General features: G+C 32.3%; 1 protein-coding gene across 21 annotated transcripts in view; it reads right to left on the reverse strand.

Annotated features, from left to right (window-relative positions):
• bru3 (CUGBP Elav-like family member bruno 3) overlaps positions 1 to 24,259 on the reverse strand; it is a 704,578-nt gene that overhangs the window by 9,256 nt on the left and 671,063 nt on the right. For 17 of the 21 annotated variants that reach the window (XM_087343446.1, XM_087343430.1, XM_087343457.1 and 14 more), the window contains 4 exons: positions 20,296 to 20,397; positions 15,134 to 15,217; positions 10,777 to 10,935; positions 10,509 to 10,684 (listed from right to left, as the gene is read on the reverse strand). In XM_087343446.1, the coding sequence (XP_087199572.1) occupies positions 10,557 to 10,684; positions 10,777 to 10,935; positions 15,134 to 15,217; positions 20,296 to 20,397 (473 nt within the window). In that variant the 3' untranslated portion in view covers positions 10,509 to 10,556. Of the gene's footprint in view, positions 1 to 7,502; positions 7,617 to 10,508; positions 10,685 to 10,776; positions 10,936 to 15,133; positions 15,218 to 20,295; positions 20,398 to 24,259 lie in introns of all 21 variants that reach the window. The other 4 variants (XM_087343492.1, XM_087343411.1, XM_022063654.2 and 1 more) reach the window with 2 other exon arrangements.

Genomic DNA, 24,259 nt, shown 5'->3' on the forward strand with positions numbered 1-24,259 from the left:
GATTTTATGTTGTCATGGTGGTGAAGATAATGACTGTGGGCTTTTGGATTATGATGCCATACAGTCTTGTAGGTGCTAACAAATTTTTCAGAAGAATGTAATGTCTCCACATTTAATGTTCACCTTCAAACCCAAAGATGGAGGCAACATAATCCTTCTAAACGTTGGTAACCGGCTATGAGACTTCATAATGTCACAACTGAGAAGACCACATACAACAAGGATAGCAACTGATACTAATTATCTGGTATGATATGTATACCAAAGTATTTATATGGTAAAAATTATATAATTCATATTGTATGTTTAAAAATATATTGCATTTTTAAACAGTATCACAAATCATAATATTGTGCATATTTTGTTAAGTAGTATCCATCTTAAAATTATTCTGCAAGCCCAATATGTTAAGTTGTACAGTTCATAATCACATGTAAAATGGAAACTATTATAACTTATGACAGTGTTACCTATGCTCTTTAATGTGTGCTTCTGATACTTTTATATGGTAAAAATAGTTTTTAAAAATATGACAACACTATTGTTGGAAAACTGATTTCTAAGGTGAGAAACCAAATCAATATCCACAGTGAATATAATATAAATTTGTTTGTTGATTAACAATTTAAGTCTGAAATAAAAGAATCAGTACTTTGGATTATAATAATAAATTATGGATTATTTATGTTTAACTTAAAGAATGACCAAAAATATTTTACATTTTATCATAGCTATTCCACTTAAATATATATTTACACCAAGACAACAATAAACTGACATGTGTAAGCCACAAGCTGCAGACCGAAGCATTCCACAGTCAGCTGAAATTTAGCCACAGTATTAACACTCAGTTCTACACAGTAGGAGATGAGTTTTGTGTTCCACATCTATTGAGGATAATTTTCTATACAAGCAGCCAGTATCTAAATACTATATCAGAGATAATAATATTCAGAAAATCTCCAGAAATTATAGTTCTGATTTAATAACTTGGTAGTTTGGTCAAGGAACAGTATAGAACATGTTGCAAATTGTAACATCACAGACTGGCTAATCTTTGTTACAGGAATTTCATGACTGCATGAAGTCGCAGGCAGTTTGTTTAATATCTAATGCAATACATGAGTTTGAAGATGGCTGTCTTCTCGGTTGTTATGCTGTGTAGCCTGGTAGAAGTTCACTGACGTTTCAGAGGTTCTTGCTGCCTCCATCATCAGGTCAATGACTCATCACCCTGATTAAAGAGGCAGCAAGGACCTTTGTAACGTCGGTAAACTTTTACCAGGCTACACAGAACAACAACCCAGAAGACAGCCATCTTCAGACTCACAGCTGTAAAAACCTCAAATCCTACCAATATATGAGTTACCAAAATGTCAGTATCTTTGATGATCACAGGTACACTATGACAAAAGATCCACTATAACATATATTGACACACATATATACAAGTACAAGGAAATGGAATAATATGTGATGATTCACAAAATTACTCTACCGATATCAAATAGTAGTTTCTGCCAGTTTTATCATCGTGATCTTCAGGGATGGGACACTGAGTAATCTTACAGGTGCATATCAGAGTTTTGGAGCAACGTACTGTATTCATTGTTACCGAAGTCAGTGGCAGTATATTTTTCCTACAGGTCTCTTTAAGAAATAAATAAGGTAAAATCATGACAGAATGGGTTCATTTAAATGGTATCTCATATATAACAGGATTATTTTAGCACTCTCAATTTAAGAAGAGTTTGTGTAGTGTACATAACAAGACAGTATTATCGTAACACTTGTTACAAATTGCACATAAATCTATCATCCTAGTGTCATCCACTTTTTATATGTACAATTTCATTCCCAAATCTAAAAATACTGCTGGAAAACCTTCAACAAAAAATTTTTTTATCCAATTAAAGGAGAATACTTATTCTTGTGTGGCGATACTATTTTGGTAATGAATTTCAATTGTGTTTCAGGAAATAAGGTGGATCATTATAATATGGGCTGCTTAATTATTATGTATTATTACAATGCAAAAATATGCATTATACTTGATGAGTGTGGAACACAATACTGACTCCATAACCACTAACTTGCTGTACCAGCATCATCCAGAAAAAAACAGTATTGTCTGTGCAGTCCTAACAAATGTTTAAAGGAAGCTAGTGTCTTCAAACACCATCACCACCACTTAACTGTGTTATTCTAAGTCTTATACACACTTATGGAGAAAACCCATTAGGTATATAAGGAAAGTTCTATAACAGAGGGTCACCTATAGGCAAGAACTAAGCCAGCAATGACCATTAAACTGTAATCAGAGTGCAGTAACTAGATGAAAAATTCAACTAAATGTTTGTGTGATGTGTCATTTGGAGCAATATTACCATGAGGAACAGTTTCTGAGCTTCTTAATTTAGAACATTTACATTCATGCACTGAAACAAATTGCTGTTCCTTTATTTTAAAACAAGTATCAATAACAATGTAACTGATTTTTTTTAAAATACGGTATCATCAAAGGGAGAGATTTTGAAATGATTTCCTGCCTGTTTTGACACTGTTAGGTGAATGGTATTTCTAGCAGAAGAATGGCAAGGTTTGCACAAACTATGCAAAAGTGTTGAATCTAGATTCTCAGAACAAACTGTTTTCAGTAGTGGACAAGCAGAGATATAAACATTAATATATACAAAAGTATAATGAAAAAATTAATTTTAACTCAACTACTTTCAGGTGCAATAGGACTTGAGAAAGTTGAAAAACTGACAAAGCTTTCTCAAATGAAATATTTTGCTGCAAATACTGAAATGTTATCATTATCCTACAGATAACATCCAAAAAGTTATGATCCACAGATGCGTGTACACTTCAAAACTTATATATGACATATAAGTGATAAACCCATCTCTGCATTTTAGTTAGCCATCACTTCAAACAGCCTCAAGCTAACAATTTTTTTAATTGTTATAGGAGAAAAAATTCTAATAAAGAGAAAAATAATGAATCAAAAAATCATATTGGGTTCTGGCTTAAACAGCAAATGTCTTTACATTAGATTCAAAGATAGCACAACACTTCATGACATTAAAACAAATCTCAGATATAGTCCATTGTAATGATTCTATGGGCTTTCATTCTGCTACATTAAACTTTAATTTCTGAAGAAGTGACATTACAAATTTAAAACTTGAAAAAAAGGCCTAAGCTGTTTACAATTGCATGGTCATCACTGGCTTCAAAATAGCGTTACGGAAACAAAATACTGCCAAAACTATGTGAAAAATCAGCACTTCTAACATCAGCCCTTTCCATACGAAAACTGCCAAAAAATAAACAACCACAATGAATTTAGAGGCAACAATTACACAGTTATAATAAACAATTACACCAACACCCATTACATCAAACTGTATTGTCCCAACTAAGCCACTAACATGTTACCAGTGTCTCTGATGCTCACAAACAGAACTGAAAAAGATAGAGATGATACAATAATAAAAACATTACTTTTGGGGAGAAAAGCAACACTGCAATGTACTGCATAATACTTTTGATACACAGACGCATATAAACTTCATTTATAGCACAGGAATTCCCTTTAGTGGGAAACATATAATGAAGTATTTTTTGGTTAAAAAGTAAACCTGCTAAACAAGTGATTATCAGTATAACGATTCTTGAGTTATCAGATTTTTAAGACTTAATTTATGTCAAAAAGAACAGAAAAAACATTACACTGAATAAATTTCTAAAAAAACAGTAACCAATATAAACCTAAATGTATAAGATAAGGGCATGTTAATTAAATGACACAAAACACTTCATAAACCAGGCCCTGAATTTTTGTCACTAGGGAGGACAGTGAAACATACTCTGTTAAGTCCACTAGAAGGAGCCAATCTCTGTCTCAGGGCCTCAGGTTCATATAATGGATAATGACCTGATGATGGAAGCAGAACCTGGCTCCCAAAACATGTTTTGATAAAAAAGAGACTATAGGAAAAGTCAAAAATATGTATAATTTAAACATTAACCAATATTAAGTATCTGTGGATTGTGTCCTGGGTTGCAAGGCCATGTAGTCTTGCAAGTGGTCGCTGATATTTTAGAGAGCAATATGGAGACAACACGTTCCTCTGAAGTGTTAGTAATCACCTAAAATATTACATGATTTTAAAACCCAGAAGACCACAATCCACATTTTCACTATGAAAAACCTCAAATCTGACTAGATATGTAATTTGTATCAAATGGGGAAACAAATATAACATACATATCACCAAGATTATAAATTAAAAATGAAATGGAGTACTTTTATTGTGTGACATTTAATATGAAAAAAATGTTCATATGAATAGACATCCAAAACAGCCTCCTTTCCAAGTTTCACCTCTATTTTTCTTTCTGAAATTTCCAACACAACAAATACTTTCATTGATTTCCCTTCATGCCTGGAGCAGGACTTTCATAAATGTGCTCAGTATGTCCTCCAAAAGTTCCTGACCAATTTAGTGTTGCCATTTGCATGCCCATAAAAGAGATACATATCTACTACTTATTTGAGAGAATGAACATTTATTTCCATGAAAAAGAACTCAGCATAAATTGAATTTGATTTGTATTTAACACAAGTAAGAGCTGCACTGATTAAATATCATTTATTTCATTCCTTTTATCACAGCCATTGGATACCATTAATAAAATACATTACATTTAGAGACAATAAACACAAAAGTTGTAAGCTAAATCAGAAATGATACTGGTAGTGCTATTACTGTTTATACTGAAGTACAGTGCCAAAAAATTTTCTGACTGAGTGGTATGGCATTTGATGCATTTTATTTTGCCTCTGCTGTCCAGCATTTCACTGAATGCAGGAGAAAACAACAAAATTAGGCACTCCAGTGAAAAATTTTGGAAAGGAGGGCTGAATCCTGTAAGTTACACCATATACAGGCCCAAATAATAGTTGTTGCAAAGTACATCTTATCATCTACATCACGATTTTCTCTGGGGAGCATTTTAACAGTGCTGTTTATTAAAAATTGTTGTAAATTGAAATAACATCTTAAAGTATAATATACCCCTTGAAACAGTGACTTCTATACTTGTAAATGGTTAATGTTTAATGTATTATTGATACTACAAGAATTACTGGATCTACAGAGGTTACAAGTACATATTGAAAGATGTCTACCAAAAATGATTTGAATACATTATTCCCACAAATTTGGAGGAGGATACAAATTATTTAACTGGATTTTTGGATTTTCACTGTGTCCACGAGACAAACTTGTTTATTAATCCACAACAGGGATAAATCTCACTACTAACCAGTCGATCACATGTTATATATATAATATCTTTTTTCATCACTTGAATGGTTGCCTGTGCTACAAATGTGGCTGTAAACCTCTGTGTATGTTGAGAATAAATGTTGCTGCGTTTTATATCATGTGCATGATGCTTATTCCCCTCAAGAGAGAATTCTGGAGGCAATGGTTGTTGATCACATAAGTACTCAAGCTTTTACATGAGTTTCAGGTAATGTGGCGTTTACAGAATATAGACATTAGTGGTTTCTTGCTCTTATTATGACTGAGATATCATTTATTTTCATAGCTGACAGCTTACAAGGCTGAATTATATTTTAAATATTAATCATAATGTAAGCGACCAATTTTCAAGAATTTATCATTTATAATGCCCTTAATATTAGTCACAGTTTTGCATAGAAGCTTACACTTTTATATCAGATTAGATTATATGCAAGAAACAAAACAAAACAACACAATAAAGATGCAAAAAAATATTTCAGATGCAAATAAGACCAAAGCTCTTTTGTACAAATTCTACTAACAACGTAGCTTTGACAGACTAAAATTTCATTCATAGTATAAGAATGTTACAGTCTAAAAATGAAATATTTTTGTTTAGATTTTCTGATTTTTGTAGCTCTGAAACCAAAGCCTCCATTACCCTCTCTTATCAAAATAAAATGTGGAAGAAACTGAATGGGCATTGGTGCAAACAGCCAGTCACCAATTAGTTAATAATACATTCATAAATTGTTTAGAACACTCAGATCAAATAACGCAACTCAAAACCAACCAAAAAGTAAACAAATTTGCACGGCACATCTACATAAGTGATTGGGATTTAGTGTCCTGAAAAGATTTAATTTGTGTGTCTAAATAAAATTGTACACTACTTTTCAAACCAAAGCAGCCTTTTATGCTAAAACACGAAAGAGGTATGTTTTCACTTCAACACATTGACATGGTTTACTTCCTATAATTTTTTAATGATATCTATAATTATTCAGATTTACTATAGATGAGAATTTGTATTTATCACATTGTATTAAGTTAATTTTGGAGTAATATATCAATCAACAACACTGTATTTAATGAAATATATTTATTATAGATTTTAATATATGCCGACTATATGTATAGGTATTTAGAATTTGTTTCTTGCTGCAATCGTTGGCATTAAACATATCAAGTTACTTTATATATATATATATATTAATACTGTTTAATTTATTTAAAAGAATATTATTGAAAAATCAAGGGCATTCCTTACAAGTCATTTTGCATTATACTTTTATGAAAATGCAGTTCAGAAATAACTTTTGACAATTTGCTTCAACTTTGTATGCTGCCGTAAATTTTCAATATAATTAAGATGGTAAGAATGTAACTAAGTAAATTTTTATAGAAGAACTAACAGATTGAATTCTTGTTTGCTATATATTGTGGCAATAAAGAAAATCTGTTTGTAAATACAAACCATTATTTTCACTGAGCCTAAATATAAATCATATTTATGTGTTCATCACTGAGATCATGCCACACAAAATAATATTTATGATATATACTAACGAACTGAATCAGCAGCAATGATATGAAGTGAAATGAATTGTATATTTATTTGAAGTCAAACATACACAAAGGTTGAAAATATAATGAAAAATTTAAAATCAATCCAATTTAATTAATTTAATTCAAACTCATCTTTCTACTAGTTAGGGGGAATTCTTTAATTACTTAGCTCTCTGCTTCAGTTCTTTTCACTTACATTGAACCTGAAAAAGGAAAAATTACATTTACTGTGTAACTTGTTGGAAGATAGTGTCATCTTTAGCACAGTGCAACAGGTATGAATGACTTTAATATTAAACACTTAACAAAACTTTTACTTGCAGACCTGTGGCACATATTACTACTATAAATGTAACTTTCTCTTACAGTCAAAAGTAAGTTGAAATGAATGTTCACAGAGAGATAATTTCAGTCCTACCTTATAATTAAACCTAATAAAAGCTGCAAAGGCTGCTCTGGACTACATAATTAAGAATATCTGTTAGTTCTAACAGGAAGAAAATAAACCACGTAATGTAATGTAACGCACTTGACAGCTCAGCTGAACAACAGAGAATGTTCCACAACATCAGGACGATATATAACTCATATCGTTTATGACGGGCCACTTACTGGGTGCTGTATCTCTCATAGTTTACATCAGTCAGTGTGTGCGTGCGTTTCTTTTGGCAACTGGGTGCATGTTCATTCAATCGCTCGCACCGTGGCAGCTTAGTTTCCATGACACTGAAGGAATGAATGGTATGAAAAATGATTTATTAAATTTGGCTACATAATATTCCTTCCTCTTTTACTGACAGACTAGATGGAGAGTTCTTTGGAAAGTTAGAAATAAAAACAGTCCCAAGAGACTTGTTTCACAAAACCTTACTGGGACCATTTTAAGTCCATACTCAGAATTTATTTGGACTTCTAATTTGGAATCTAATGACATGCCATTTTTAACAGTGTTCTAATATCTGTCCATTTATTATTGTAAGCATATAGATGATCCATGACATTTCAATTAAGAAAATATCCTGTTCATTTATACCACCATAATTCTGTTAAGAGACATTTAGAATATTAAGTGAAGCTGGATAAATTATGATAAGAAAGCAATGATACTGATGGGAGGAGAAAATTAATGTTTTGACTACACAGTATTATGTTCAATAAATAGATTATACAGAGTGTGCCAGAAATACCTGGTGGTTTTAGAAATGTAATAACTTTTCAAAGCAGAGTGGAAAAATTTATTAACACAGGCAGATGCATTTCCATGTTCGTCGAGAATTTGTTCTAAGCATTACTGTTTGAGTATGACATCTTGCGGGTGACATTCTTATTTTTCAACACACTTTTGCAGTAGAGACTGCATGGATGCCATAATACGTTGTAGTACACCATACTGTCACTTTCACACTATGCAGAGAACGTTGGTGAAGTTAATGCGGGTTGTTTGCAGCCCCAAAACAACGATTTTGTTCATCCACATAACCTGAAATGTGGAAGTGGGCCTCATCTGATATCAGTAATGAGTTCACAATGTTGCGATTGTTATTCACCACGTTCAAGAATTGATCGCAAAAATGAAGTCGGTTCACCTTGTCCTGTTCACTAAGTTCCTGGGTAATTTGGATTTTGCAGGGATGTTAATGTAAATCTTTGTGCAGAAATCGCCAAACGCTACTGTCCTTTAAACCAAGCGTGAGAGCTTGCCTTCGAGCTGACCTGGCAATATGGCTTCTCTTACTCGCACTGCATTTTTGGGTGTACGCACCGAACGAGGACGTCCTTTAGGTTTACTGTCCTTCACTGATCCTTCTTGATGCCATTTCGATACCCACAACAGCAGGGTATTTCGGCTAGGTGCATCGCGTGTTCAAAAATGTAGTCGGAAACCACGCTGTTTAGCTGTAATTGACTCACTTCTCATAAACAGTTCCACAGCCGCTATGTGGTACTGCAACTGACAAGCGTTCCATCTCAACTAAACTCCAAAGAGCACTCTACATGATGAATGTTGGTATCGAAGTGCAGAAGAAAAAGATGGTAATTACATTTCAAAAACCGTCAGGTATTTCTGGCGCACTCTGTAGCTGTTTTAAAATCTGAAGCATAATTTAGTATACCACATGCACAATTTTCATATTGTATCTACTTACATTTATTGTAGGTATAATAAAGTTTTGAGAAAAAATATTTTTAACTGTTAATAATATAAATTACTTATTTTTGCAAAGAAGAATATATTTAGATTTGTTGCATTCTATTACAGAGCCCTATCCTAATGTGATTGAGAAATGGATGCCCTTCAATTTATAATTAGAAAATGCAGCTGACAGTTAATTAAAGTGGCAATATTAGCCTAATTTCTATAAAACTCTTGACACATTGTTGATGGAATTTTAACGGTGAAATACCATCATACTGTATACTGTGAAAAAATTTCAGAGCTTTTCAGAAAGTGACTTTCAGACTAATAAGACACCAATGTCCTAGCTATCTCATGGTACATACTGCACAGATACTATGAATGATAAATAGCACTTGATTATTCTGAAGATGATCTGGTATAAAAATCAAAATAAATAAATACTTAATATAACAATTTTGGATCAAAAGAAAAAAAAAATCTGTTCTTCAGGTCTGCATTGATGACTTTTGGTATCAACTGAACTTCCATTGGTATGGGTTCTATTATGACTGGAAGTAACTCAGAATTTCTATTCTTAACAGCTATGTAAGTTTATGCCATAAATACAAGTAGTGTTTGATTTTATGTAATATTTTATAGTAGATTACTTAGAATAATGCAGCTTTGAGGCAGCTGGAAATCTCAATCTAAAAGAAAGTGGTCTAATTATTCATTAATTTTAAATGTTTACACTTGTCAATCAGACAATTAAGAAGTCACATTCACACGGATAACTTCCCCTTCTGAGTTACGAATGAAAGAAGTAATTTCTAAATTTGTGGCTGAAGAAGTTACCAATAGCAATATTTCCAAATTGTCAGTATTTATTAATTTGATATGAAAGTTGAAGAATGTCTGAGTATGGACAAATACAACTAAATGGAAGCAGCACTGCATGTCTGTTGAGTCCTGTAGACACTGAAACAAATGAAAATTGCAACTCCCAAAGCACACAAACCATTATAAATACCTACTGTTTTTTGCTGTGATCTTTTCTGAATTTTTAATTGTAGAAAAGCTGAGGAGAGGCATTTTTAAAACATAAACATATTATAATTAAATTATAAAACTGGTACTGATTCTGAAACCAGCCTACATGGCACAGTCTATGAACATAAACAAACATGAACAGCATTTTATATAACATTTTAATGATTTGAGAAACTATAATTAAAAATAATTCACTGGTAAAGTAGGAAACTAAAATTTCAATCATTTTATCAAAATGTATAGAAATAAATTTTTGAGACAGAGCTTCTTGGTTTTTGGACTTTGTCTACCATCTAGAATTCTGAACTGAACATGGTTATCTAACAATAGACACATCTTATCTGTAAGAATTCAGAAGCATAGGCATGATGAACGAGTTTTACATTTTAGCTCAAAGACCTCGCTTTATTGCAGAAATAATAAAAATATTTATAATTGTTCTGGCACACCTGTGCATGCTGGTAGCTGCTGCTGTGGCGGCTAGGCTACAGTGGGGGTTAGTAAGGGCGATTTGCATCCTTGGGCCTCTTCAACTGCACTTTGAGCCGCTTCATGCCAATCTGGAAACCATTCATTGCCTGGATTGCAGCCTGGGCGCTTGCTGGGTTGTCAAATGATACAAATCCTGTATAATAAAATAAAATAATAAATACTGTCACAATACTGAAAGACATGTATATATTTACGGTGGCCTTATAATGCCTTTTTTTTTCTTACCAAAGCACTTGCTCTGGTTGGTGGCGCGGTCAATGAACACCTTGGAACTGATAACATTTCCGAATGGCAAGAACATCTGCATCAGTTCTGCATCACCAAACTCCTGAGGTAAGTGGTAGATGAAGAGATTGCAGCCTTCTGGTCCTGAGATGGAGCAGCCTATGTCATACAAACATACAGACAAGCAGTGCTCAGTGTATCACTCACTTCACAGTTTACATGGACCCAGGCATTGCTGATCTACTAACAATTATGTAAAAAATTATTTATTTTTATACTGAACAAATTTCTTATGGCTGCATTTAAATTAATCCAAACACTTAATTAAATTCTGTTCTTATTCTGTTGTGAGATCAAAGACAGTGCTGAGGACAGATCATATATTTATTATGCAAAATCAGAAAGATTAGAATTTTAGCTTATTCGAAGAAAATACCCTAGCATTAATGTGTAGCTGTGTCATTGAAGTTAATAGCAATTTCTAGCTCATAAATACTAGCTGGAAATTATTCTTAACTTAGCAGTGGTAACTCTGGTAGCGAGAAATGCAAATGAGGCTATGGTAGCATCTGTTGTGAGGTCTGGTTTCTGGAGACAGCTGGCTATTTTGGGTTGGTGCATTTGGAAAGAATCTGGTTTTCATTCACCACAAAGATGTTTTCACATTTGAAATTGCTTTACAATTAGACTCCATACTTTCATGTACATCTTTTTAAGTTACAGAGTAATGTCAAATTGTGGAGCATTTATGTTAACCATGCTAGCCTGGCCAACACTTTGAAAAACAATTTTTTGTAATTGCATAAGCTTCGATGTACATGTATGGTGTGATGAAACTTGCAATTGTGCATCAAGGAGATGAAGTATAATGTATATACTCAATTGTCAAAATTTTCACAACCCCTGCCTCAAAATTTGGCTAATACTTTTGAATAACTCACATGCCATTACTGGTTATGTCATAATGTTGTCCACCGAAGTGCCCCATGTTTCACTTCAAAGGCTTCAAGATTCACAAATGTAGTCAAAGTGATGGAATAACCTGTATGATGTTGTGCCATGTGTATGTGCAGTCCAGCTAGCCATGAATCAGTAGCATACCACTAAAACATTAACCCCAAATTTTATAGTCCAGCTAGAATCCTTGTAATACGGGGGTTAAAATGACCCATTCCCACGTGATAAATGTTAAGAGATCTATTTCAAGGAGTACAAATACCAGCTTTCATTATGGAAACTCTTTATAAATTGTCCTAATTCTGATTTTATGCCTTCAGAATTTTCATTCTGATGTCATTTAGAGCTAAATAACCATGAGACTGGCAGATAGGCCCCCTCCACTTGAGTTTAGATTAATGAAATCAAAATTAAGTCAACCAATTATCGTGAATACTGTGCTGATTCCCTGCTTTGTATGGTTGCAGATAAAATGCAGAAAAGAGGATTTAGTATTATCCCATTCAAAGATGCCTGTGCTTCAATTCTTAGTTTGTTTACAATGGATATGTTAAGGCATTTAATTATATAAAGCGTAGATGATGATAGAAATATTTTTTTACCAAAGCTTGTAAAAGTACTGGAAGATGATAGAAGTGAATATACTGCACTGATGAAAATAGCCACTGTGCATGTTTATGAAAACTGGGGCCAGATCTATGAATTTGTAAAAGACAAATATATGTCTCTATATACCATTCCAGATTTCCTGGTAAAGTGTAAATGGACATTATGCTAGTTGAGTATTTTCAGAATTTCAAATAAATGATATTCTTGATTATTTTATAGTGCTCTGTTAAATTACTGTACTTTATGAAAAAGAAACTAAATCTTGGCAAATCACATAAAATATTTTATATTAGAAAATTTAATTTACACTAACTTTCAGGCCCAACTTTCAAAGAAAGTAATTATTAAAAGTAACACGTTAGCACAGTTTATGGTTTTCCTCAATCTTTCCAGATGAATGCTGCCTAGCACCTTCAAGCAGATCGATTGCTTCCTTTCAATTACTTACCCATTTACTGTTCATGACTATCTTCCCATCTCACTGAGTGCTATAGCCGAACAACTGAAACGTTGCAGTTAAATGGACTAAGAATCAAAATAAATGATTACAAATTAAGTTTAATCGGTTATCAAAAGAGAATATTCTACTATAAGCTAATTTCAAAATACAGATCAGCAATACCCATAATCCATTCAAAATAACACCTAAATACAGGATGAAACAGGGAAAGGGAACAAAAAAATAAGTAGTAAATACAACCAACCTTCATTACCTTAACACTGACTCCACTGTAGTGATGTTATTCCATGTGCCAGCCACTATGTTAAGTCAGAAGCCTGTGGCGATTTATGTACAGTGTGAAGTAACATGATACAAACCATCATTGATCATTAGCCAAATAAATGAAAAAGTAGTTAATAATTAGAAAGAAAAACATACAAACAAACAATAGGTAGGGCATTACACTGGGAACATAACAAAACATCAACAATAGGAACAACGGTGGAATATTGAAAAAAGTGCATAGCACCATTTTTGCGCTAAAAATAAAAATTGAACCTAACAAATTAAAAATTAATATAAAATTATGCTTATGACATTCACAAAGAATGCAAGTTAAAATATAAATTAACAGACACTGACAATGTTTATTAATTAAAAAAATGCAATGCATTAATGCACCAAAATGTCTTTTATGCTGTACACATAAAAACACTCACACACACATTCCTGCAGATCTATCATCCTGCATTTACACTATTAAATATATATATAAATATTTCTGCAACAGAAAAGGCTTTGTACAAAAGTTTCATTCTTTATTGCTTGTTCTCTTTTCGTGTAGAGGGTTCTAACATATAAAAATCCTTTGAATGCCATATAGTTATTTCTAATATTTATATATTTTTTTGATCAATGAAAAAGACAACAACATTTAATAGTTAAATTGCACTTACAATGTTAGTAATACATAAAAATAAACACTGAAAGTAACAACAATAACTATGAAACTATTGTACAGTATTTCAAGCTGTGGGGTTTTTAAATAAACTTCTTAAATGATTTTTTATGACAGCTTTTTCTTCTATTTCCTTTTCTGCAATACAATATTAAATGGAGAGTTTAGCAGAGGTGCAAAAAGTTAAGTAGAAATTCTATATGGACACAACGAAAAAGTACTATGCAGGAGTAATTGTCTATGTATATGTATTTATACAACAGAAGCAAATTCTTAAATTAATGGACAAGGATTTAAAAAACTCATATGACCATAATAAGCTAAATACATTTTCATATTTATCCAAGAAACTGAAAATGTTTATCTATTTACAGTGTTACTGATATATATACAAATCTTATGACTGACTGTGTTCTGATGTACAGAGTTTAACTAAGATCTGGGCCTTCTGGATTCTAAAATTGCCCTAATAGATGTATATGTGACTTACATTTTTAAATTTTGGACTGAGAGTATGAAGGATGATGCAGTAAATAGTGTACTTTTATAAACTTTGTCATACTTGTTTTATTACTTTCCTTAAAATTTTAAGATTAAAATAAACAATAAACATAACAGAATAATGAGATTTCAGGTTCTCATGTTGGTGACTATAAAGATGGCTGTCTTCTGGATAGTTGTGCTATGAAGTCTGGTAGAAGTTTACTGACATTTCAGAGATGCCTGCTGCCCCCATCATCAGGGAAATTAGTGTCATCGCCCTGATGATAAAGACAAGCACCTCTGAAACAACACTAAAATTCTTCCAGACATGGCATAATAATCCACATAACGGCCATCTCCATTCACTTTCATTAAACTCTATATAGTAAACCCTCAATTTAACAGACTAATAGGGGAGAATATGTGTCTGGTAATGCGAATTGCCCATTAAATTGCACACTTGTTTCTATGATGCCGGTAATACAACCTTAAACCATAATTTCCATTAGGAACACCATTAAATATTAGTAAGTTGATGTGGGCACCTACAATGACACAAGGTTAATTAAATTCCAGTGTTCATATCCAGAAGAAGAAGAGGAAGAAGAAAAGACAATACCTGACGGTGTATGTTAAATCCAAAATTCATTAAATTGAGGGTTAACTGTTCTGTTACAAATGAACAAACCAGTCAATTGAAGAAAACTGAGTATTATTACTGTAAATCAATTATAATGTACAAATCTCTAGAGAAATTTACTTTACAGGCCAAATGGGATTGGCAAGGACACAGGTTATATATCAAGGACTTTTTGCACCACTGAGAATTAAAGTTTTGATAACATAATTCATGGTATGAATTTTGCTGCTTGATTAACTTTTTCCTTTTGTTTCTTATTTTTTCTTACCTTCCCTTTGCGTAGGGGGGACGGTGGACATCGGTTGGGGAATGGCCTGCGGGAACTGGCCGTAAACCGCAGCAGCGGGGTACGCTGCCGGAAGAGAAGGGAGAACACACCAAAATAATAATCGTTGTAATGTTATCCCCCATTTCTTTGCCAATAGGGAGTTAAGACGGCACAGTAATGATACGGAAATTTGGGTGACCAGAGATTCACAGCTCTTAAAAGAATACAAGGCACATATTAATAATGTTTAATTTGTTTTGAATAATACAACTTTAGTTTCTTGTTTTTAATAGTTAAAATATATGAATATTTTTAAATTCATATTCATGAATGTCACTACTGTTCCATTCATAAAACATTTTTATTTATTTCTTATTATTTTCGTGAAATATAACTATTCAGATCCATCCAAGTAGCTGCAATAACAAACACTTTATTTTAGCTCTATGAATTGTTTGTGACAGTGACAGAATCACACAATTCCTATTAAAAATAATTACATAACCAAATAGCTGAATGGTAGTCAAAATCATTTGACTATTGTGGATCATCTGGTCACCCTACTGAATGAATCTGGGATTTATTTTATGAAACTTTCCACACACTATTTAAGACAATATGGCTTCTTGGAAACAAAATATTGTAAAAAATATTCCAAATGCAGAGACTCTGGTTTTGTCCTGTATTAGTATTCCATTATTTTATTTTAGTAGCACTAGTACTGTTAAGGTAGCTAACAAAATTTTTACATTGTTGAAGGCATTTTGAAGAACAATTTTGCATGGACATCATAAAAATCGAATACTTTAGCAAACTATGACTTGAAATATTGTGCTTTCCAGACCCCACTAAATATAGAGTTAGAGAACATATTTTAATGTGTACATTCTTGTAATTAGATTAATAATGAACAAATCATATTTTTACATAAATTAAAGAATTTTTTGTGCCAAGTGTTTATACAATTTCTATTTTATTCATATTATTCATTTTAAGTTCTAATGCAACTTCTGAATTCTCTTAAGTGACATACAGGCATATTAATTTTGATACAGCATGATGATGAAATTAGAATATTAAAGTATGAGTTTTAAACTTAATTCAAGTAATAATTTCTTGTCACTTTTACTTTATAAAATTTGTATTTATGAACAGGAATTCAGCCTCTCAAACGGTCCAATTTTTAATCTGCTTTCCTTATTTTATAAGAAAATATGGGCTTATGGCACCATCATGTTTGCATGCCTGTTTCTCCCTTATCATTCTTGTATCAATTTATCGATTTCCATGAAACTCGATGATCATCAGTTCCGTTAGAAATAATTTCCTACTGATGTAATAGCAGTGAGAACTTGTGAAGTGAGAACACTGGTACCATTGTTGGTGCAGGGAGCATAGGGTTTAGAAATTTGCAATGCATTAAATCTTTGGAAACTGTATTGATATTGGTAAGCTACAGAACTTCTTATTTGATGGCAATAACTAATGAATCATTTAAGCTAGGCACATGAAATTCTGTACCGATAGGTCATAAACATATGCACAAAACCTATGATTTTATGTTAAAACTGCATACTCTGTGATATGTACAACTTTGAGGTTAGGTCTGTATCACATAAATTTAATGTCATCAGAATTTATGATAAGAAGTACACCAGTAATATGAACTGGGAAGCTATAAATATTTATTCACAGTTTTTATGAGCCTAACAATATACAATGAAACATAAAAGCTAAACAGGCATCACAATTTAATCCCATCTACTTGTTAGCACTCCACCCATTATCAGACTTCATAAATCTTTGTAACTGATGCTTTCTTCAGCATTGTCTCTAAATGTAGATATGGGTCTATCTTCTATCATTATTTGATAGAAGTTGCATTATTATTATTATAAGACTTTAAATTAGGACTGAAGGATGACACAATGGATTTATGTCTCAAGACACTTCTAAGATTATTTTGGTTTATGAAGGCATGTTATAATTTTTTGAATAATTGTTTAACAAAGTTAAACAAATTTCATGATGTGTTTATGTTCTCACAGTCATGGTACTTAGCAAGGGTCATTGTTTCAAAGCCACAATTGAACAGAAGAAGCAAAACAAAGAAAAAAATGTTAAAAATTTGAAGCATTATACATATGTGCAAATTTAAAAACAACCATGCAAAGAGAAGCAAGCATGAAAGAGTGTACATCCAACTTTCCAGTACAAGATAAAAATGGTCTAATTTATCTGTGTATGTACATTGAAATTACAACTACAGTGACAAAAAATTTATTTTATGAAAAAGCATATACTACTGAAAATTCCAGTTTTCTTTTATATGTGCTGCAATGTACATACATAATAAAATTAAATTTAAAATAAATTAAAACTCTATAAAAGTTTAGAATTTTCTGCCTGGTATTCATTTATTTGTGTATCAAGGGTTCAAAGTACACACAACAAATAATGTTCAAGCATATCTAATAATGCTTAGACAAGAATTTAATTCAAGAAGTAAAGAAATGTGATGAAGAATGTATAGAAAAATGAAACCAGGCAGGGTTTGAGAAAGGTAATTTTCTATCATACATACATTCTTACACAGCTAATAGACAAACATACACACACACACACACACACACTGATCTACCAAGAGCATCTTTCACTTGAATTTCATTGTAAATATTCAGGAAAAAATACAACATGTTTGCCATTAAAATTTTCAACACATTTCAACTAATTAATACGCCTTACTACAAAGCCACAATTTAGAATAAATTATACTCTAAACTATGTTTTTAATATTTCAGCCTTTGGAAAGCAATTTCAATTTATAATAATGATGTGATGTTAAACAATAATAAACCAACTTGATTTAAACTGGTCTCTCATTTTTGCAAGATCTTACAATTTCATATGGAGTGCACCAACTTATGCTGTGTTTTCCCTCACAGATCTCTATCTTCAAAGTGAGTGGAAAAATATGCAGAGTAGTCAATATGGACTTATAACGTGTGTGAAACAAACTTACTACCTTGAACAGTCAAATGTAAACTTCTTAGAAAGAAGCAGAAAAAGAAGGCAAATAAGGACTGTATTTTATTACACAACGTTATTTTAATATGTAAGACATATTATAGTCAAACAGTATACGTAAATTCCTGCCCTTTATAAGACTTTCACCAGTGGCATTAAATATTTATAGCAAGAGAGCTTAATGATAAAACAATCTCCCGAGCCCCCCCCCCCCAAAAAAAAATGGATGACGAAATCAAAGCTAAAATAGCAAGTAGTACTGTTATGGAGGAAAGGAATATATGGAACATATGCAATTTGTTATGATATGTGGTGTTCACTAAATGTTACAAAGTACTCTACAGAAGATGATAATATAAATACAAATATTATTGTATTACAGTGGGTGAAAAAGAGGGCAACAGAGAGATATGATGGTAAAGGCAGGCTTTTGTGTATTAAAAGTTACGGAGCCCATAACATTTAAAAATTGGGATTCTATATCCTATATAAAGTTATTGGCTACAATGCTGACATTAATTGTATAATTTGTTAATACAAACTTTGTGGATGTTCAAAATATTCTGCTGGTGCATAAAAGCACACCACTTTCAGGATAGTAATAATCTGTGGCATAAGAGCCCTATACCAGTATGAAAAGTGTCATATGGTTCAACATCTGATCGTCTTATTGTAGGATCATCGAACAGGACAATGTTTCATATGTTATATGTTGCTAGGCTTTATTTTTATTCCTTTTACAATTAAAATTGACATGCATGTAATACTGTGTAAGAATAGTCGGCGGAGAAATATTTACAAAATATAAAACAGTTTGTTTAGGTTAAAATTCATAAATATATTTACTGAACAGCACAAAATGGAAAAAGAAACACAAGTTAAAAGTTTTGTGTAACTAAACCTATTTAAAATCATTTCCCCTTATAAAATAAGGTGGATGTAAATTTACACCATACAGAAATTGTAATGTCATGAAGGATATGTGAGATCATAAATCACTATGTAGGTGACCATTTGACTGCTCCTGCCATAATTGATATATTTTGCATGTGACCAGAGTTATAATTTAGAGGACAATGCCAATGATTGTTTATAATTTAAAAACAGAAGACTGAACAGGTCTGAAATCACACAGTTTTGTAAATGTGCAATCCATGAATTGAATTAATTTAAATTATAAATATTATTTTTTCTTTAATGAATGACTACTTGTATAAATACAGTCATGTGTCATTCACGAAGTGTCAGTAACTTTTTGCACTGAATTGACCACAATGAAATTCATGTAAGATACATTCTAATTGCAAAAACGTTCAACCAAACAAATTAACAGGATTAATTTTTAAGTTACATTTGTATCTCCAATTTCTAAAAATGTCTTTTGTTGATGTTGCAAAGCATGGATACAGTTGGATTTGCTGCCATTGTCAACTACAATGAGCATTATTTGGATGCTCTTACATAATTTAATTACCTTTATTACATAGCTGTAGAATGCAGTGAAATCTATGGATTCTTATAGCTATTAGTTTTTATTTTTCAGAAATAAAGGAGAAGCATGGGAAATTATTATGAACTGCAATAGAACTCAGCATGCAACAAATGTTGAGCTGTTATTTCACAAACAATTGCTCATTTCTGCTGATGCAGAAAGAATTTCACAGGCATTTTAACAACTGAATGAATGCAGTGACTTGCATCCAAGAGATCATGAAAAGCTTCTAAAATACTTCCACACTTTCCTACACATGATTAATTATGTGCCACTGTACAAAGGAAGTGCTAAGCTATGGAACTTAGTCTGAAGTCAACCAGAAGATAATTTTAAACTAAGGATATATCCTGTTATCTACTTCAAATAATTAATTTTGTGAATTACATTTTAGTGTATGTTTAAAGATGTGCCATGTCAACAGATTATTTACTGAATTATTTCTATATTTCATAAATTATACATTATAAAAATGCAATTTACTTTTTCCATATAGCTTCAGTTTTTATACTCTCATGTACATGACAAAGAACCAGTCGGTTGTTTGGTTAAACATTTTGGACAATTTTGTGTAGTGGCATTAAGGATATGAGACATTTGAAGGAAGTGAGATAAAGAAAGCAAGAAGCAGAATTTCACTCACCAACTCCAGGATATGGCTGCATCCCAGGATAGGCCGCAGCATGTTGTAGTGCGGCCTCTCCATTTGGCAGACCCTGTGCTGGAATGGACAAGTGGAGAGCATCTACATAAAAGTTATTTCAGTCCTTAGCCACAACTGATATGCACAGATTTAAATAGAGGGGTGTGTACATCTGGATAAAAAGCAAATATCAAGTTATTCTCCAGGCAACTGCTTTCAAACAAAAGAAACATAATTATCATGGTCTTGCAAAAACAAACATACTTTACTTTCCCAAATATGTCATTAGTCTCTCTGTTTATACATGAAGAAATGAAACACTGTGATGTATACCTGAATGTGGAAAAATATTTTATTGCAACACTTAACAGAGCAACAGCGGACACGTTCCAAATGATATAGTGTTGAAGTAAATACATTCACTAGTTTTATGGAGGAGATGGCCACAAGCTCAGCACTGTAAACAGGAGACTATGCTCTGCAAACATATTTTAATGAGGCTCCATGTTTGCCTGTTCTGTTGTTCTTGAGACAACTGAATCCATGCTACTAAAGACTTATTTTTGACTCCTCAATTACACACATGAGATAAATTTAGTTATAACTCTCTTTTAATTGAATGGTGTTCAAGTTATGGACATACAAGCATGGGCTACTAATATATGCAAACCTTCTTCTTATCAATGAAGTCTTAAGATACTAAAATTTTTAATTTACATTAATGAAGCACATAAATTTTATTGGAAGACAATAGCAACATGATAATTTACTGAAGGATATGCAGGATATGAGGTTTTCAAAGTGGTGAGTCTGAAAAATACTGCCTTCTGGGTTATTATTGAAGGATGTTACAGATGAAACTTGTTAGTATAATACTATTTCTTTTTAGTATTAACAAAGACAATCTTCATTGATAACAGGAAGATATAAGAAAAAACAGACTAAATCAATGGCTAATGACAACAATGAAAAGAACATGTTCCTCAAAATAATACAAAATTTCACCTCTGAAGATTTCATCTTCTTTTGTGATCTGCAAAACGTAACTGTTCACACAGTTAATACCAACAGCTCTAACTATAAATCACTGTAATTTTTTTACCTTGTTTCAGTTCTATTGGACCAACATCAGTTTCTCCTATCTAAAGAAAATATGTAGGAAGACCTCAAAAGGAGATTAAAAGATTCTGCTTTTCAATTAAATGTACATTTTTCATCAATACTTCATACCTGTTTCCATGATGAGCAAGCCATAATTAATACATTACTATCATCTTAAAAAAACTTCTTTATCACAAATTCAAGAAATTATCTTATGCACATGGATGAATGAAGAGACATAAAGCAAGTAACTTTAAATTTGACTCAAATACATACATTCTTGAGCTTTCCCTGTTAAAAAGTAGATTACAAATTACCTGCAGAATTTCTGTAACTTTAAATTTACATACTCAAAATATAAATGTTATAAAATGTGTTAATGATGTCATACCATAACTTGTGTGTCAAACTGAAATAAATGATAAGAAGTCTCAGAATATGACAAGATGAAACATACAGATACAAAATTTCTTAGTGCAATACCAAATATCAGTCATAGATCAACTGAAGCAGATTCAACAAAAGAAACCTGTAAACAACAAAAATTAGCATCATATATCAATTAATTAATTACATATACTGTATATTTATATAAATTATAACATGTTTAGTTATATAGAATGGCCCAAAAAGTACCTGCCAGGTTTAAACTCAATTTTCTTTGCACTGAGTAATTATAATTTGAAGAAACTTTGCTCATACAGTTAGTACTCAAGCTGTTTATTTATCATTTGTTTTCATTCCATTTTGTGGATACCAAAAAATGTCAGCCTACAGTACCCAAGATATTCATCACCAAAGAAAACATTTGATCATCTGAAAGCCCAAAAAAGGTCAGAAGAACATCCAAGTAAAGTCAGACACAATATCAAATTTCATCAAGAAATTTTGCAAGACTGAATCCAAAGAGCGGTGAAAAACTTTGGGACGAGATTGAAACAGATCACCACAATTGAAGGAAAACACGTTGAGCACATAGCTTGAGATGCTGATTTAAATTTTTATATATATATATATATATATATATATATATATATATATATATATATATATTTAGATATAGACAGCCACGGTGGTCTAGCGGTTAGAATGCTGGCCTTGTAATCCTGGGGTCTCGGGTTCGATTCCCGGCGGTGCCCGAATTTATAACTTGTGTTGGGCAAGGCCGTGGTCTAGGCAAAACGGAGTTTTCCTCTGGGGGCTTCCCCGGGTTCTCCGTGGCATCCCAACAATTACTCCATTCACACACGGAAGAAGGCAATGGCAAACCACTTCTGGATCATCTGCCAAGAACGTATATGAACAGGTCACAGTCCGAGAAAATGATGGAAGTATCCTGTTCATATGGACCTGTCGTCAGACAGAACACTAAATAAATTATATATATATATATATATATATATATATGCCTGATTGCTTAGATGAAATAAAGCGTTAAAGTTGGAAGGTACATTCTGGGTCAATCCGTAAGTAATAAGATGCAATGCAATGAAATAGATCTATCAGGCTTGTCTACCTACCATGTGGTGAAGCAAATTAAAATAATATCTTGACTCTTCACACTTCATGCATTGAGCTATGGTACACATTTATAAACATAAACATCTGCATTTCAGATCCCAGACTGTTCACCTGCATACTTGAGCTGAGATAGCTCAGATGGTAAAGGCATTGGCTATGAGATGGGTGATTGGGATCTCATCAGGGACTCACACAGTCTTACAATTGATGTGTGAAATAGAACACTCACTTCCATCTAGTGCCACAGATTGAAAAGTGTAGGGATTTATCACCATGCCTCCTCCTATATGACTTCATGGCATGGCATGACACAAAGCAAAGTTTACATTTATTTTACCACCTGCACATAATACAGGTCAGAACATGATATTACTTTGGATAATATTCATACATGATCTAAAAAAATTGAAATCTGACAGAAGAACAATAAATACATTATTATAAATATGTAATTTAACTTGGTATATTGTAATATATGTGTAATAAAACATAAATAATAGACAAGTTGTAGTACACTAATAAAAATCTTCAATCTAATACAATATGACATTTATTTATTGTTCCTGATAAATTAATTATGTACTATTTATTAAAACAGGATTCTCAAGTACTAAGACTGCCTGCTATTTTAATTTAACCTTTATCTTATGGGAATAGAGGATTTAAACCTCCACATTACTTCATGAAAGTCAAAGTGAGAGGAAAACACCAAAGACAGTGATCAAGAAAACTATGAGAAAAACAGGTTGTGAAATATGTCACAAAGAGGAAGGAAAACTGTGGGAAGAAACTGAGGAGGAGTTGCGGAAAGACAAAGCTACAATGACAGCTTTATAGTCATCAGCCTATCCACCTAAAGTGAAAATATCTTGGCAGATGATGAAGAAGAACAAGAGAATGGGGCTGGCAACCAGATGTGCCTATGGGGTTAAAGGTTTAGCAGCCTGTCAGTGTCACATACAGTCAGCTGGAATACATGTTATGGTGTGACGTGGTAAATAAAGGTTAATAATATTCTCAATGTCTGAAAAGATAATTTTAAACCATTTTAGCAGCATGACTAAATTACGTTATTTTCTACATGGTGCAGTTAATATTCATATTATGTAAATGTGTAGTATATTCTAGGCAGCTACTGTTACACAGCAACATTTTAAGAATTTGGAACAAAGATGATGATTAACAGACATACTGTAGTAAGAAGTAAGTTGTATGTTTTTGAACAGAAAGAAACAAATATATTTTATTTACTGAAGCATTTAGTAAGACAGGTTGTAAACAAAAACAAATTAATGTAACAATATCCACACATGGCATGATATGAGTGAATATCATGACAAAT

This window comes from Zootermopsis nevadensis, unplaced genomic scaffold, assembly GCF_977971745.1.
Source record: "Zootermopsis nevadensis isolate Lab colony 2312 unplaced genomic scaffold, Znev_1.0 Znev_ptg000001l, whole genome shotgun sequence".
NCBI classification, from domain to species: domain Eukaryota; kingdom Metazoa; phylum Arthropoda; class Insecta; order Blattodea; family Termopsidae; genus Zootermopsis; species Zootermopsis nevadensis.